This window comes from Dendrobates tinctorius, unplaced genomic scaffold, assembly GCF_039654945.1.
Source record: "Dendrobates tinctorius isolate UK_male_01 unplaced genomic scaffold, ASM3965494v1 ptg000168l, whole genome shotgun sequence".
In the NCBI taxonomy this organism is placed as follows: domain Eukaryota; kingdom Metazoa; phylum Chordata; class Amphibia; order Anura; family Dendrobatidae; genus Dendrobates; species Dendrobates tinctorius.
This window is the reverse complement of record NW_027361835.1, coordinates 2,808,653-2,824,328: the sequence shown is the minus strand read 5'-3', so window position 1 is coordinate 2,824,328 and position 15,676 is coordinate 2,808,653. Positions and strand designations below refer to the sequence as shown.

At 53.3% G+C, this 15,676-nt stretch overlaps 1 protein-coding gene across 8 annotated transcripts in view; it reads left to right on the top strand.

Annotated features, from left to right (window-relative positions):
• Window positions 1–15,676, top strand: part of PLEKHA7 (pleckstrin homology domain containing A7) — a 247,585-nt gene that overhangs the window by 8,436 nt on the left and 223,473 nt on the right. For all 8 annotated transcript variants that reach the window (XM_073550760.1, XM_073550759.1, XM_073550765.1 and 5 more), the window contains exon 3: window positions 7,299–7,356. In XM_073550760.1, coding sequence (XP_073406861.1) covers window positions 7,299–7,356 — 58 coding nt within the window. The remainder of the gene's footprint in view (window positions 1–7,298; window positions 7,357–15,676) is intronic.

The window sequence follows — 15,676 nt, the reverse complement described above, 5'->3', positions numbered from 1 at the left end:
AAGCTATAGGCGGTGATGGATTGGCAGGAACCCCATTCTCTCAAAGCGGTGCAGCGCTTTATGGGGTTCATAAATTACTATCGCCAAGTCATTCCTCACTTCTAAACTTTGGTAGCGCCCTTGGTAGCCCTCACCAAGAAGGGTGAAAACCCCAAGTTGTGGTCAGAATCTGTCTCCAAGGCCTTCTCTATTAAATCCCATTTCGCTAGCGCTCCCATTCTACATCGCCCCGATGTTGATAAACCCTTCATTCTGGAGGTGGATGCCTCTTCCGTCGGAGCTGGAGCGGTCCTGTTCCAGAAGGATTCGCAAGGTCGGAAGCACCCATGCTTCTTCTCCAAGACCTTCACACCGGCGGAGAGGAATTATTCCATCGGGGACCGGGAGTTACTAGCAATGAAGTTGGCCTTTTCAGAGTGGAGACACCTGGAGGTTGCTCGCCACCCTTTCCAGGTGTTCACCGACCACAAGAATTTGGTCTATTTACAAACAGCCCAGCGGCTGAATTCTCGCCAGGCCAGATGGTCCTTGTTCTTCTCCCGTTTCCACTTCACCCTGCATTTTCTCTCCGGGGAGAAGAACGTCCGGGCCGATGCTCTCTCCCGCTCCGTGGTGTCATCGGAGGAGGATCCTCGGTTGATAGTCCCGTCTGAGGACCGTGGCTCCGGTCGCCCTCGAGTCTGTACCTCCGGGCAAGACTTTTGTCCCAGCCCATCTGCGACCGGAGGTCCTCTCTTGGGCTCATTCGTCCAGGCTGGGTGGACATTGTGGGACCAAACGGACCTCTGATCTTTTGGCGAGGATGTACTGGTAACCGCATATGGCCCGTGACGTCAGGGACTATATACGGGCATGCGTCTCTTGCGCCCAGAATCAGCCCCCTCGGCAGCGGCCCGCTGGGTTACTCTACCCTCTGCCGGTTGCTGACAGGCCCTGGGAAATGGTCGGTATGGACTTTGTGGTGGGTCTGCCCAAGTCCAGTGACAGCACAGTCATTTGGGTGGTCACCGATCATTTCTCCAAGATGGTGCATCTGGTACCACTCTCTCGGCTACATTCGGCATGGGGCCTGGCAGCGTTTTATTAAACATGTTTTCCGCCTGCACGGCTTACCAGATGATTGTCAGCGACCGGGGTCCTCAGTTTGCGTTTCTGTTCTGAAGAGAGCTCTGTTCTCTGCTCAGCATAGAGCTAAATCTCTCCTTGGCCTATCATCCTGAGACGAATGGGTTGGTGGAGAGAGCCAACCAGACCCTGGTGACATATCTGCGACATTTTCTTGGCCAGGCAGGATGATTAGGTACCCTTGCTGCCGTGGGTGGAGTTCGCCTTGAACAACGCTGTGGCCGACTCCACCGGTCAGACCCCATTCCTCTTAAATTACGGCCAGCATCCCCACGTTCCCATGCCCGTGTCGTCTACCGACTCTAGGGTGGCAGACTGGGTGGTGGAGGCACGTGACATTTGGGATCGCACGCAGGATGCTATCCTGGCCTCCAAGGACAGAATGAGGACCTCCGCTGATGCACACCGGCGCCCTGCTCCGACTTTTGCCCCTGGCGACTTGGTGTGGCTCTCCGCCCAAAACATCAGGCTGCGGGTAGAGTCCGCTAAGTTCGCACCGTGCTACATTGGCCCCTTCAAGGTCCTCGAGCAGATCAGCTCTGTGGTCTACCGTCTGGCCCTTCCACCACACTTGGATATCTCTGATACATTCCACATGTCCCTCCTTAAGCCTGTTCACTTGTCCCGGTTCTCCGAGTCATCTGCTGGGACATCAGACTTGACTTCGGACGAGTTTGAGGTCAATGCCATCATGGGATGCAAGGTGATGCGGGGCAAAAAGTTTTATTTGGTGGATTGGAAGGGTCATGGTCCAGAGGCTCGGACCTGGGAGCCAGTGGAGAACATCCACGCTCCACTCCTCATTGCGGCGTTTGAGCGTAGTGGGTTTGCTTGCTGCTGCCACCTCTGGCGCAGCTATGACAATACATGCTGCTCAGCAGCAAGATTCTCCAGGAACTAAGATAATCCTTTAATCGTCCCACCATGGGGAAATTCAGAAGTCCCTAACTAAGTCCCCATGTTGGGCCACTGAGCATGCCCATGGAGTGATCTCTCATTGGAGATCGAAGGTCACATGCTCAGGTCCTGCTCCTGTTCGGATTGACCCATCCGAGAAGCCAGGAAGGTCCCAGACGCTCGCGACTATAAAAGGTTTGCATGGCCCGCTTAGCCATGCGCTAGCATAAGACTGTATTTACAGGCTATGTAGAGTGAGTGATGTATGAATGTCTCTGGTGAATGACTCATTAAGAAACCCCAACCCTTGGTACGCATGTGTTGTGCAGCCTAGCCTGCTAGTGCCCAGGCTAAGGCGTAGGTAGGTCTGAGGTTGAGTCAGGCATCAGGCCTCACCAGGGACTCAGCAGGCCTCAGTGCATGTGGTCCACTTCATAGCCAGTGTCTATAGCGGCGCTCGCGGCAGCGACGCCGCGCGCTCAGTGGGCCTAGAGGGACTCTAACCCCGTGTCCTTGGGGTAGAGTTCTGTGGCCGTACACTGTGCTCTCTATTAGCTGGGCTCTGTGAGCTAAACAGTCTCCGGCATTTACGTTCAGCGGTTGTGCGACTCTGTGCATTAACCGAGTTCGCACCTGTTCACATTGGGTGACGTAACCCACGTGTGACTGTTTTTTCACCGCTCTATTCTTCCGCCATTACTTAGCAGCAGTCAACCACCTCTGCACGGTGGACCCTGGGCTGCGAACGCACCTACTATTTTATAATTTGGTGCGTTCCGCCAGCCCTAACAGTCACTGTGTACATACATTACATTACTGATCCTAAGTTACCTCCTGTATTATACCCCAGAGCTGCACTCACTATTCTGCTGGTGCAGTCACTGTGTACATACATTACATTACTGATCCTGAGTTACATCCTGTGTTATACTCCTGAGCTGCACTCACTATTCTGCTGGTGCAGTCACTGTGTACATACATTACTGATCCTGAGTTACATCCTGTATTATACCCCAGAGCTGCACTCACTATTATGCTGGTGCAGTCACTGTGTACATACATTACATTACTGATCCTGAGTTACATCCTGTATTATACCCCAGAGCTGCACACACTATTCTGCTGGTGCAGTCACTGTGTACATACATTACATTACTGATCCTGAGTTACATCCTGTTTTATACTCCAGAGCTGCACACACTATTCTGCTGGTGCAGTCACTGTGTACATACATTACATTACTGATCCTGAGTTACATCCTGTATTATACTCCAGAGCTGCACACACTATTCTGCTGGTGCAGTCACTGTGTACATACATTACATTACTGATCCTGAGTTACATCTTGTATTATACCCCAGAGCTGCACTCACTATTCTGCTGGTGCAGTCACTGTGTACATACATTACATTACTGATCCTGAGTTACATCCTGTATTATACTCCAGAGCTGCACACACTATTCTGCTGGTGCAGTCACTGTGTACATACATTACATTACTGATCCTGAGTTACATCCTGTATTATACTCCAGAACTGCACTCACTATTCTGCTGGTGCAGTCACTGTGTACATACATTACATTACTGATCCTGAGTTACATCCTGTATTATACCCCAGAGCTGCACTCACTATTATGCTGGTGCAGTCACTGTGTACATACATTACATTACTGATCCTGAGTTACATCCTGTATTATACCCCAGAGCTGCACTCACTATTCTGCTGGTGCAGTCACTGTGTACATACATTACATTACTGATCCTGAGTTACATCCTGTATTATACTCCAGAGCTGCACTCACTATTCTGCTGGTGCAGTCACTGTGTACATACATTACATTACTGATCCTGAGTTACATCCTGTATTATACCCCAGAGCTGCACTCACTATTCTGCTGGTGCAGTCACTGTGTACATATATTACATTACTGATCCTGAGTTACCTCCTGTATTATACCCCAGAGCTGCACTCACTATTCTGCTGGTGCAGTCACTGTGTACACACATTACATTACTGATCCTGAGTTACATCCTGTATTATACTCCAGAGCTGCACTCACTATTCTGCTGGTGCAGTCACTGTGTACACACATTACATTACTGATCCTGAGTTACATCCTGTATTATACTCCAGAGCTGCACTCACTATTCTGCTGGTGCAGTCACTGTGTACATACATTACATTACTGATCCTGAGTTACATCCTGTATTATACACCAGAGCTGCACTCACTATTCTGCTGGTGCAGTCACTGTGTACATACATTACATTACTGATCCTGAGTTACATCCTGTATTATACTCCAGAGCTGCACTCACTATTCTGCTGGTGCAGTCACTGTGTACATACATTACATTACTGATCCTGAGTTACATCCTGTATTATACACCAGAGCTGCACTCACTATTCTGCTGGTGCAGTCACTGTGTACATACATTACATTACTGATCCTGAGTTACATCCTGTATTATACTCCAGAGCTGCACTCACTATTCTGCTGGTGCAGTCACTGTGTACCATCATTACATTACTGATCCTGAGTTACCTCCTGCATTATACTCCATGTAACAACCCTGCTGGCATCACTGCATTGCCTCCCATCCCCCGCACATCAACTTACTCACTGCTCCGGGTCATGCTGTGAATTCTGTCTGTTGCCAGTCCTGTGCTCTGTGCCTCTGCTCTCCTGTATGTTTCCCGGCTATGTGTGTATAGGGGGGCGGCGCCAGAACTCTCTGGTTCTTATGCAGTCAGGGTGCATCTGTCTAATCTGTCCCTGACCAATCCCCTAGAGCAGGGGTGAGGAACCTCAGGCCCCAGGGCCATTTATGGCCCTCGATGACCTTTTATACGGCCCCCGGGCAGATTCTCAGGGACCACAGTGCTTTGGCAGGGAGTTATATTTTGTTTGCCACCAGCTCATAAATTTCTTCTTGCTCTGTGAGCAGACACATGCAGTGTTCACTACTGAACACTGAAGGGCATGCAATGAAAGATTACGTCCTGAAACCAGTGCCAGAGTCAGGATCTACTTTGTGGGCGGAGTTTGTACGGCCCCCGAAGGATGGTATAAATATCCAAATGGCCCTTGGCAGAAAAAAGATTCCCCACCCCTGACCTAGAGCCCTTGACTATTTAGCTCCGCCACACCCACTGAAACATGGCCTGTGCAATGTCTATACTCAGTTGGTATCTTGCTGCTGAGGAAGCCAGGCCCTGTTCTGTGTATCTCCTTCTCTGGAGGAATACTCTTAACCTTGCTTTGTACCTTGTCCGCCTGCCAGGGGGCAGAATATCCTGGCCCTTGAGTCTTGGTCCCAGTACCTTGTCTGTACTCTGTCCTACCTTAGTCTCCCTTTCTCCTTGTCTGTGGCTTCCTTCCCTGCTGTGTCTTTCCTCGTGTCCTCCCTGTCTGTGCATCTGCACCCTGGCCGCTCTGTCTGTGCATCTGCACCCTGGCCGCTCTGTCTGTGCATCTGCACCCTGGCCGCTCTGTCTGTGCATCTGCACCCTGGCCGCTCTGTCTGTGCATCTGCACCCTGGCCGCTCTGTCTGTGCATCTGCACCCTGGCCGCTCTGTCTGTGCATCTGCACCCTGGCCGCTCTGTCTGTGCATCTGCACCCTGGCCGCTCTGTCTGTGCATCGGCACCCTGGCCGCTCTGTCTGTGCATCGGCACCCTGGCCGCTCTGTCTGTGCATCGGCACCCTGGCCGCTCTGTCTGTGCATCGGCACCCTGGCCGCTCTGTCTGTGCATCGGCACCCTGGCCGCTCTGTCTGTGCATCGGCACCCTGGCCGCTCTGTCTGTGCATCGGCACCCTGGCCGCTCTGTCTGTGCATCGGCACCCTGGCCGCTCTGTCTGTGCATCGGCACCCTGGCCGCTCTGTCTGTGCATCGGCACCCTGGCCGCTCTGTCTGTGCATCGGCACCCTGGCCGCTCTGTCTGTGCATCGGCACCCTGGCCGCTCTGTCTGTGCATCGGCACCCTGGCCGCCCAGCCTACTCCACACTCCTCCACATTTCTGCAGCTCAGTTCCTAACCTGTTCCAACATATTCCACTCCTTCCTGCCTGTATCCATACCTGCACCTCCTGTGTGAACAGGTCCAAACCTGTTCCTTCATACACCACACCTGCTTGCCCTGTGTCTCCAAGCCGTGCCCGCTTGCCCCGTGTCTCCAAGCCGTGCCCGCTTGCCCTGTGTCTCCAAGCCACGTCTGCTTGCCCAGTTTCTCAGCCGTGCCTGTCGTGTCTACCTGCCTGCCTATAGCTTCTGTCAAAGTGACTTGTCCCCGAGTGGGACCAGCAGCCACAGCCAGACACCACCCTGGAGTGGCACCCGACAGCTATCTGCCGCACAAGCCTGACCTCACCATCAGAGGCTCCAGTGAAGACCGAGGTAGCTGTTGTAGTCACACCCCTTCCAGGGTAGTCTGGTTTGTGGCCCAGTGGGGCCACAAACCCCCGGCTCGCGCCATTCAGGCAAGGCGCGAGCGTGACACTCCAGAGCTGCACTCACTATTCTGCTGGTGCAGTCACTGTGTACCATCAATACATTACTGATCTTTAGTTACATCCTGTTTTATACTCCAGAGCTGCACTCACTATTCTGCTGGTGCAGACACTGTGTACATACATTACTGATCCTGAGTTACCTCCTGTATTATACTCCAGAGCTGCACTCACTATTCTGCTGGTGCAGTCACTGTGTACACACATTACATTACTGATCCTGAGTTACATCCTGTATTATACCCCAGAGCTGCACTCACTATTCTGCTGGTGCAGTCACTGTGTACATACATTACATTACTGATCCTGAGTTACATCCTGTATTATACCCCAGAGCTGCATTCACTATTCTGCTGGTGCAGTCACTGTGTACATACATTACATTACTGATTCTTAGTTACATCCTGTATTATACTCCAGAGCTGCACTCACTATTCTGCTGGTACAGTCACTGTGTACATACATTACATTACTGATCCTGAGTTACATTATACTCCAGAGCTGCACACATTATTCCGCAGTTGTTTTGTGATTGGTTAAGGAACTTGTGCACTATAGAGGGAATTGTGGAGCTCAGCTCTGGGTTACGTTGTTCTGTGGAGTAGTGTGTGCACATCCTGAGCAGCTGCCGTGTTGTGGTTGGTGACACTCCACCTATGCAGGGCAGAGGGTGCTGGTTGATGCTTTGGGGAGCTCCTGTATGGGGGGGTGTGTGGTCCCGGGGTCCCGCCTTCGTCCCCTCATGTCGTCTTTCTCTCTGCAGATCTGCCTCGCGGCTGGGAGGAAGGATTCACGATGGAGGGCGCCAGTTTCTTCATAGAGTGAGTAGATTGTGCCCCAGGATGAAGGTGGGGTCACCGGTGCTGTGACCTGGTGAACGCTGCCCTCTGGTGGCTGCCGTCATGTGATTGGATGTAGCTACCTCGTTGATCTAACGGCTGACTCCTGCTGGCGCGCAGAGCTCGCTGATTGGCCTGATGTCCGATATCCCGTCGTGGTATATGTTGGCAGGTTACAGTGGCGCTACAGCCTGGGGTGGAGCCATGGAGGACGCCGACCTCTTATCCCGCCATTGTTGTGCATTATAGCTGCATTTTATCACAACCAAGTTGTACAATAGTTATCACATCTCAATCGTCTGGCAAATCCCACCCTGCCCCTAACGAGGAGCCATCGTATCGCCAATATTTGACGGGGCCACAAGGGGATAGGGCCAGGCGAGAGGGCGTAGGTGAGCCGGGTTAGCATGGGGCGGAGTCGGCACCGGGGGTTTAGGTGGGGCTGCAAGCTATTTTAGTTAATGTTATCTTGAGTCGGATGGGACCGGGGGGAGGAGAGGTAGGCTGGACATAGGACTGGCGATGGGGGGTAGGTGAGACCTCAAGCTGGGCAGGGTCGTGCATGGTGAGCTAGGCGAGACCTCGAAGTGGGTGAAGGGGGGGTAGGTGAGACCTTGAGCTGTGTGGTGTTGGGCAAGGTGGGGTAGGTTAAACCTCTTAGTTGGTTCGGGATGGGCATGTTTCAGTAGGCGGGACCTCGAGTTGGGTGGAAAGGGGCGGGTTAGGCGGGACTCGAGTTGGGTGGAAAGGGCGGGTTAGGCGGGACCTCGAGTTGGGTGGAAAGGGCGGGTTAGGCGGGACCTCGAGTTGGGTGGAAAGGGCGGGTTAGGCGGGACCTCGAGTTGGGTGGAAAGGGCGGGTTAGGCGGGACCTCGAGTTGGGTGGAAAGGGGGGATCAGGCGGGACCTCGAGTTGGGTGGAAATGGGGGGTCAGGCGGGACCTCGAGTTGGGTGGAGAGGGGGGGGTTAGGCTGGACCCCAAGTTGGGTGGGAAGGGGGAGTTAGGCTGGACCTCGAGTTGGGTGGGAAGGGGGGGTTAGGCCGGACCTCGAGTTGGGTGGGAATGAGAAGGGGGGTTAGGCCGGACCTCGAGTTGGGTGGGAATGGGAGGGGGGAGTTAGGCCGGACCTTGCGTTGAGTGGGAAGGGGTGTTGGGCAGGACCTCGAGTTAGGTGGGAAGGGGGGTTAGGCGGGACCTCGAGTTGGGTGGGAAGGGGGAGTTAGGCTGGACCTCGAGTTGGGTGGGAAGGGGGGGTTTAGGCTGAGGACCTTGAGTTGGGTGGGAAGGGGAGTTAGGCGGGACCTTGAGTTGGGAGGGAAGGGGAGTTAGGTGGGACCTCGAGTTGGGTGGGAAAGGGGGGGTTAGGCGGGACCTCGAGTTGGGTGGGAAAGGGGGGGGTTAGGCGGGACCTCGAGTTGGGTGGGAAGGAGGGGGGGTTAGGCGGGACCTCGAGTTGGATGGGGAGTTAGGCCGGACCTCGGGCGAGGGTTGGGGTAGACTGTATCTTGAGTTTGGCGGGGCAGTGGATGTTTGGCGGGACCTCGGATCGGGCGGGGATAGTTGAGGGGTGTAGTCAGGACTCCCTAGCCATTGAGGGTGGCTCCATAACTCCAGGAGTGGGGGCTGCGACTTTCCTGGCTGCTCGGTCGCTGTGTAATATTTGGGCGCAGCCTGCAGTTTACAGCATGGAGGTTTATCATGGATGTCATGGTTACATGGTAATAGCGCACTTGTGGTCATCTGTAGGTGACGCTCTCCCTTGCTGCAGTGGACGGGGTGATTGTAGAGGAGTCAGGGCCTGGTGTGGGATTTTGGGTGGGGATGATGCCTGGTTCTGTCATGTGGGGAGGGTGCACGCTCCCCTGCTGTTCGGGGTGTGGTCGCTATGGTGACTGGTGGGGACTGTTATCAGTGAACGCACCCTGTGCACACAGGCAGAGGTGGAAGAGTTAATGATGTGTGACCTGGTAGGAATGCTACATTCTGTGCCCAGGGTCAGGAGGGGCCAGGCTCCTGGGGGCCACCATAGCAGGAGCTCCCCGCTCTCCTGGCTCCTGAGCTGAGGTTCTGTTTCCGTGGGTCGGAGAGGTTCCGGTCCGGCCCCTGTACTGGATATGGGGTGATGTCGGCGGTCAGCGCAGTTCTGCTGTGCTGATGGCAGCAAGTGCGCTACCATAGTGATCCCGCAGGGGCGGTAGGCAGCGCGCGGGCAGCGACTATAGCCGTGGTGCTGTGTGCATGCTCGGCGATACGCCGCACCCCGGATGTATGCACGATGGTCGCAGCCGATGGTCGTGGTTGAGGGGGCTGCCATTGTCTCTGGTAATCCTCTGCTCCCGTCTCACGGGGCGCGGCACGGCCGGGGGTGTTAGGTGGGGATCTATAATCCTCATTGTGAAGACTGTGATCTCCGCATGCGTCACTTAATCATCCGGACCGCGACGCTCTGCAGACCGACCCTGCAGTGAGTGTGTGCGACCATGTAATGCAGGAGAGTGACGGGGCCTGATACACTGTAACAGCCAAGCAGCGGTGCGGAGAAATGTGTGCTGCTCTGCTAACAGCCCAGATGTAGGGAGGCTGAAGGCTTTTGTCACTGCCTATTACATGGGACTGACAGCGGCCGGTCTCCCCCCAGTACATGCTCACGTTCCCAGTAATGCAGGGGGCAGTGGTCGGACCCCTCGGGGCGACTTCCCCTGCTGCCCCTCTCCGCACAGTGCCGGAGCGGTGTACACGAGATCACGTTCAAGTGACCTTAAGTTGCTAAGAGACGTGGAGGGTTCCCGAAATGAAGTCCTCGGCATCCATTATTCACGGCGGCAGGAGGCTCCATTACTGATCCCTGAGAGATCCTGCCCGCGACGCCCCTCGGAGTTCTGTCGGTGTATATAGTCTGCAGGTCCATTACTGACCGAGACACGAGTGGCGGATTATGGAGTGGCCGCCACGTGGAATATCGCGTTGTCTCCGCAGCGGTCGCTGTGCTTTTTGGCGCAGATATCTGTGCCCGTCACCCGTGTATCAATCTCACTTTCTGTCCGCTGCAATAATCACCATGAAGGTGTCGCTGTCACCAATTTATAGACCTGAAGTACAACTAGCCGGTGTCGCTCCCATAGTCCAATGTGGCAACTGGAAGCTGCGCCGCGCCGTTCTGCCTCATCTCTCATTCCTCTTGTTGTTGATGGTGACGGCCAAGAGCACTGCCAGCTTACATTAGTTTAGCATGGTGGGGTCACTGGGCTCGGGCTGAGCGTCCCGCGATGTGGGGTCACCGGGCTCGGGCTTAGCGTCCCTTGTTGTGGGGTCACTGGGCTCGAGCTGAGCGTCCCGCGATGTGGGGTCACCGGGCTCGGGCTTAGCGTCCCGTGTTGTGGGGTCACTGGGCTCGAGCTGAGCGTCCCGCGATGTGGGGTCACCGGGCTCGGGCTTAGCGTCCCGTGTTGTGGGGTCACTGGGCTCGGGCTGAGCGTCCCGCGTTGTGGGGTCACTGGGCTCGGGCTGAGTGTTGCGGGGTCACCGGGCTCGGGCTGAGCGTCCCGCGTTGTGGGGTCACCGGGCTCGGGCTGAGTGTTGCGGGGTCACCGGGCTCGGGCTGAGCGTCCCGCGTTGTGGGGTCACCGGGCTCAAGCTGTGCTTCATGCAGTTTTTCTGGGTGACCTGTTGAGCCTCAGGTTTGGGGAATGTTGCTCTGCTGCCCATGTGTCGGGGCCTCTGCAGTCTTTTCCTCCATTCCCGCCGCTCGGTGCACTCGGGGGTCTATTCATTGCAGTCATCCTTCTCTTCTGAGATGTCTTTTGGGGGCACCAGACGTTGGGGAGATTTATGGACGGTCGGTGAAATGTCTGTGTTGGTGGATTAGCAGCTGTGGGGGCCGTGTCTCCAGCACATTAATTCCTGAGAGCCATCTGCTGAGTGATGGCAGCACCCCGCCGCTGGGTGACTGCTCCCGGTCTGTGCTGCCGGGTAGGGGCATACTCTGGGCTCCACACTGACTTCACATTTCACTTGGGTTTTGTTTTTTTGTTGTGGATCTGAGAAATGATCTGAATGTGGGGTAAGACTAATGTGGGACCCTCCATACTAACCTCGTCAGCCTATTGTGCTGGTGCGAGGCCAGGCTGGCATTCCCCAAGCTCCCGCCCCACATACCAGGGTGATGACGGCAGGCACACAATGATGGCACTGTCTGCAGCCTCCGCATCTTCATTCTGTGCTCATCAGCATCGTCTCCACAGACCACCAGCGCCCACCATCTGTAGACCCCGGCAGTGTGTGAGCATTGTGGCCAGCGTGGGGCGCTCCTCAGCCTTTATTGTCCAGACATGAACCCCTGGCTGCTCAGGAGTTAATGGAGATCCTTACAGCCACCTCCACCCGCACAGTCTCCCCATAGTCTCCTTAGGGTTAAGGTACTGTCACACTTAGCGATGTACCAGCGATCCCGACCAGCGATATGACGCGGTCAGGAGGCGATCCTGACGTCCTCCCGCCCGCGTCCACGCTCGTCTCTCCACAGGAAGCGCCGCAGTAAGCTGACGACGAGAAGCGGTCCTGGACGTAATCGCGCGATCAGCGATAACCAGCGGGGGAGCGGTCGGAGGTAAGTATCAGACACAGCGATATCGCTAGCAATATCGCTTAGTGTGACAGGCCCTTTAGGGTTATCATTTTCTATGTTGTCACATTCATCGCCAATCCTTCCTGCCAAAGTGCACTTCCACTCACTAGAGATCAGAGGTGACATCACTGAGAATGCCTCCTATCCATCACCAGAGATCAGAGGTGACATCACTGAGAATGTCTCCTATCCATCACTGAGAATGTCTCCTATCCATCACTAGAGATCAGCGGTGACATCACTGAGAATACCTCCTATCCGTCACCAGAGATCAGCGGTGACATCACTGAGAATACCTCCTATCCGTCACCAGAGATCAGCGGTGACATCACTGAGAATGTCTCCTATCCATCACTAGAGATCAGCGGTGACATCACTGAGAATGCCTCCTATCCGTCACCAGAGATCAGCGGTGACATCACTGAGAATGTCTCCTATCCATCACTAGAGATCAGAGGTGACATCACTGAGAATGCCTCCTATCCATCACCAGAGATCAGCGGTGACATCACTGAGAATGTCTCCTATCCATCACTGAGAATGTCTCCTATCCATCACTAGAGATCAGCGGTGACATCACTGAGAATACCTCCTATCCGTCACCAGAGATCAGCGGTGACATCACTGAGAATACCTCCTATCCGTCACCAGAGATCAGCGGTGACATCACTGAGAATGTCTCCTATCCATCACTAGAGATCAGCGGTGACATCACTGAGAATGCCTCCTATCCGTCACCAGAGATCAGCGGTGACATCACTGAGAATGTCTCCTATCCATCACCAGAGATCAGCGGTGACATCACTGAGAATGCCTCCTATCCATCACCAGAGATCAGCGGTGACATCACTGAGAATGTCTCCTATCCATCACTAGAGATCAGCGGTGACATCACTGAGAATGCCTCCTATCCGTCACCAGAGATCAGCGGTGACATCGCTGAGAATATCTCCTATCCATCACTAGAGATCAGAGGTGACATCACTGAGAATGCCTCCTATCCATCACTAGAGATCAGAGGTGACATCACTGAGAATGTCTCCTATCCATCACTAGAGATCAGAGGTGACATCACTGAGAATGTCTCCTGTCCATCACTAGAGATCAGTGGTGACATCACTGAGAATGCCTCCTATCACCAGAGATCAGCGGTGACATCACTGAGAATATCTCCTATCCATCACTAGAGATCAGAGGTGACATCACTGAGAATGTCTCCTATCACCAGAGATCAGCGGTGACATCACTGAGAATATCTCCTATCCATCACTAGAGATCAGAGGTGACATCACTGAGAATGTCTCCTATCACCAGAGATCAGCGGTGACATCACTGAGAATATCTCCTATCCATCACTGGAGATCAGCGGTGACATCACTGAGAATGTCTCCTATCACCAGAGATCAGCGGTGACATCACTGAGAATATCTCCTATCCATCACCAGAGATCAGAGGTGACATCACTGAGAATGCCTCCTATCCATCACCAGAGATCAGAGGTGACATCACTGAGAATGTCTCCTATCCATCACTAGAGATCAGCGGTGACATCACTGAGAATACCTCCTATCCATCACTGGAGATCAGAGGTGACATCACTGAGAATGTCTCCTATCCATCACTAGAGATCAGAGGTGACATCACTGAGAATGCCTCCTATCCATCACCAGAGATCAGAGGTGACATCACTGAGAATGCCTCCTATCCATCACTAGAGATCAGCGGTGACATCACTGAGAATACCTCCTATCCATCACTGGAGATCAGAGGTGACATCACTGAGAATGTCTCCTATCCATCACCGGAGATCAGAGGTGACATCACTGAGAATGTCTCCTGTCCATCACTAGAGATCAGAGGTGACATCACTGAGAATGCCTCCTATCCATCACTAGAGATCAGTGGTGACATCACTGAGAATGCCTCCTATCCATCACTAGAGATCAGAGGTGACATCACTGAGAATGTCTCCTGTCCATCACTAGAGATCAGAGGTGACATCACTGAGAATGCCTCCTATCCATCACTAGAGATCAGAGGTGACATCAGTGAGAATGTCTCCTATCCATCACTAGAGATCAGTGGTGACATCACTGAGAATGCCTCCTATCCATCACTAGAGATCAGTGGTGACATCACTGAGAATGCCTCCTATCCATCACTAGAGATCAGAGGTGACATCACTGAGAATGCCTCCTATCCATCACTAGAGATCAGTGGTGACATCACTGAGAATGCCTCCTATCCATCACTAGAGATCAGTGGTGACATCACTGAGAATGCCTCCTATCCATCACTAGAGATCAGAGGTGACATCAGTGAGAATGTCTCCTGTCCATCACTAGAGATCAGAGGTGACATCACTGAGAATGTCTCCTGTCCATCACTAGAGATCAGAGGTGACATCACTGAGAATGCCTCCTATCCATCACTAGAGATCAGAGGTGACATCAGTGAGAATGTCTCCTATCCATCACTAGAGATCAGCGGTGACATCACTGAGAATGCCTCCTATCCATCACCAGAGATCAGAGGTGACATCACTGAGAATGTCTCCTATCCATCACTAGAGATCAGCGGTGACATCACTGAGAATGTCTCCTATCCATCACTAGAGATCAGCGGTGACATCACTGAGAATGTCTCCTATCCATCACTAGAGATCAGCGGTGACATCACTGAGAATGCCTCCTATCCATCACTAGAGATCAGCGGTTACATCACTGAGAATGCCTCCTATCCGTCACCAGAGATAAGCGGTGACATCACTGAGAATGTCTCCTATCACCAGAGATCAGCGGTGACATCACTGAGAATGTCTCCTATCCATCACTAGAGATCAGAGGTGACATCACTGAGAATGTCTCCTATCCATCACTAGAGATCAGAGGTGACATCACTGAGAATGTCTCCTATCCGTCACTAGAGATCAGAGGTGACATCACTGAGAATGTCTCCTATCCATCACTAGAGATCAGAGGTGACATCACTGAGAATGCCTCCTATCCATCACTAGAGATCAGAGGTGACATCACTGAGAGTGCCTCCTATCCATCACTAGAGATCAGAGGTGACATCACTGAGAATGCCTCCTATCCATCACTAGAGATCAGCGGTGACATCACTGAGAATGCCTCCTATCCATCACCAGAGATCAGAGGTGACATCACTGAGAATGTCTCCTATCCATCACTAGAGATCAGAGGTGACATCACTGAGAATGCCTCCTATCCATCACGAGAGATCAGAGGTGACATCACTGAGAATGACTCCTATCCATCACTAGAGATCAGCGGTGACATCACTGAGAATGCCTCCTATCCGTTACTAGAGATCAGCGGTGACATCACTAGAGATCAGAGAATGTTGAGGGGACATTTACTGATGTCTGCCTGGGAATTGGGGGTACATTGGCCTTTCTCTGCAGGGGATTTGGGGGGCATTGGACAATCTCTTCCAGGGTTTTGGTGGGATGTTGAACGATAACAGCCTCCCAACCCCCCTCGCAGGTATTCTCCTTTCTGTGGTCCTTTTTCAGCCGAGCGCAGTGGTGAGTGGCTGTCACCCAGCTTTCTGAGGAGGTGTATGTAGGATGGGCTGTTGATGTCGGAGTGTCGCGCCTGTGAGAAGGCTACTTTGTTATAAAGTCTTATTGTGCCTTATGTTGATGCTGCGTC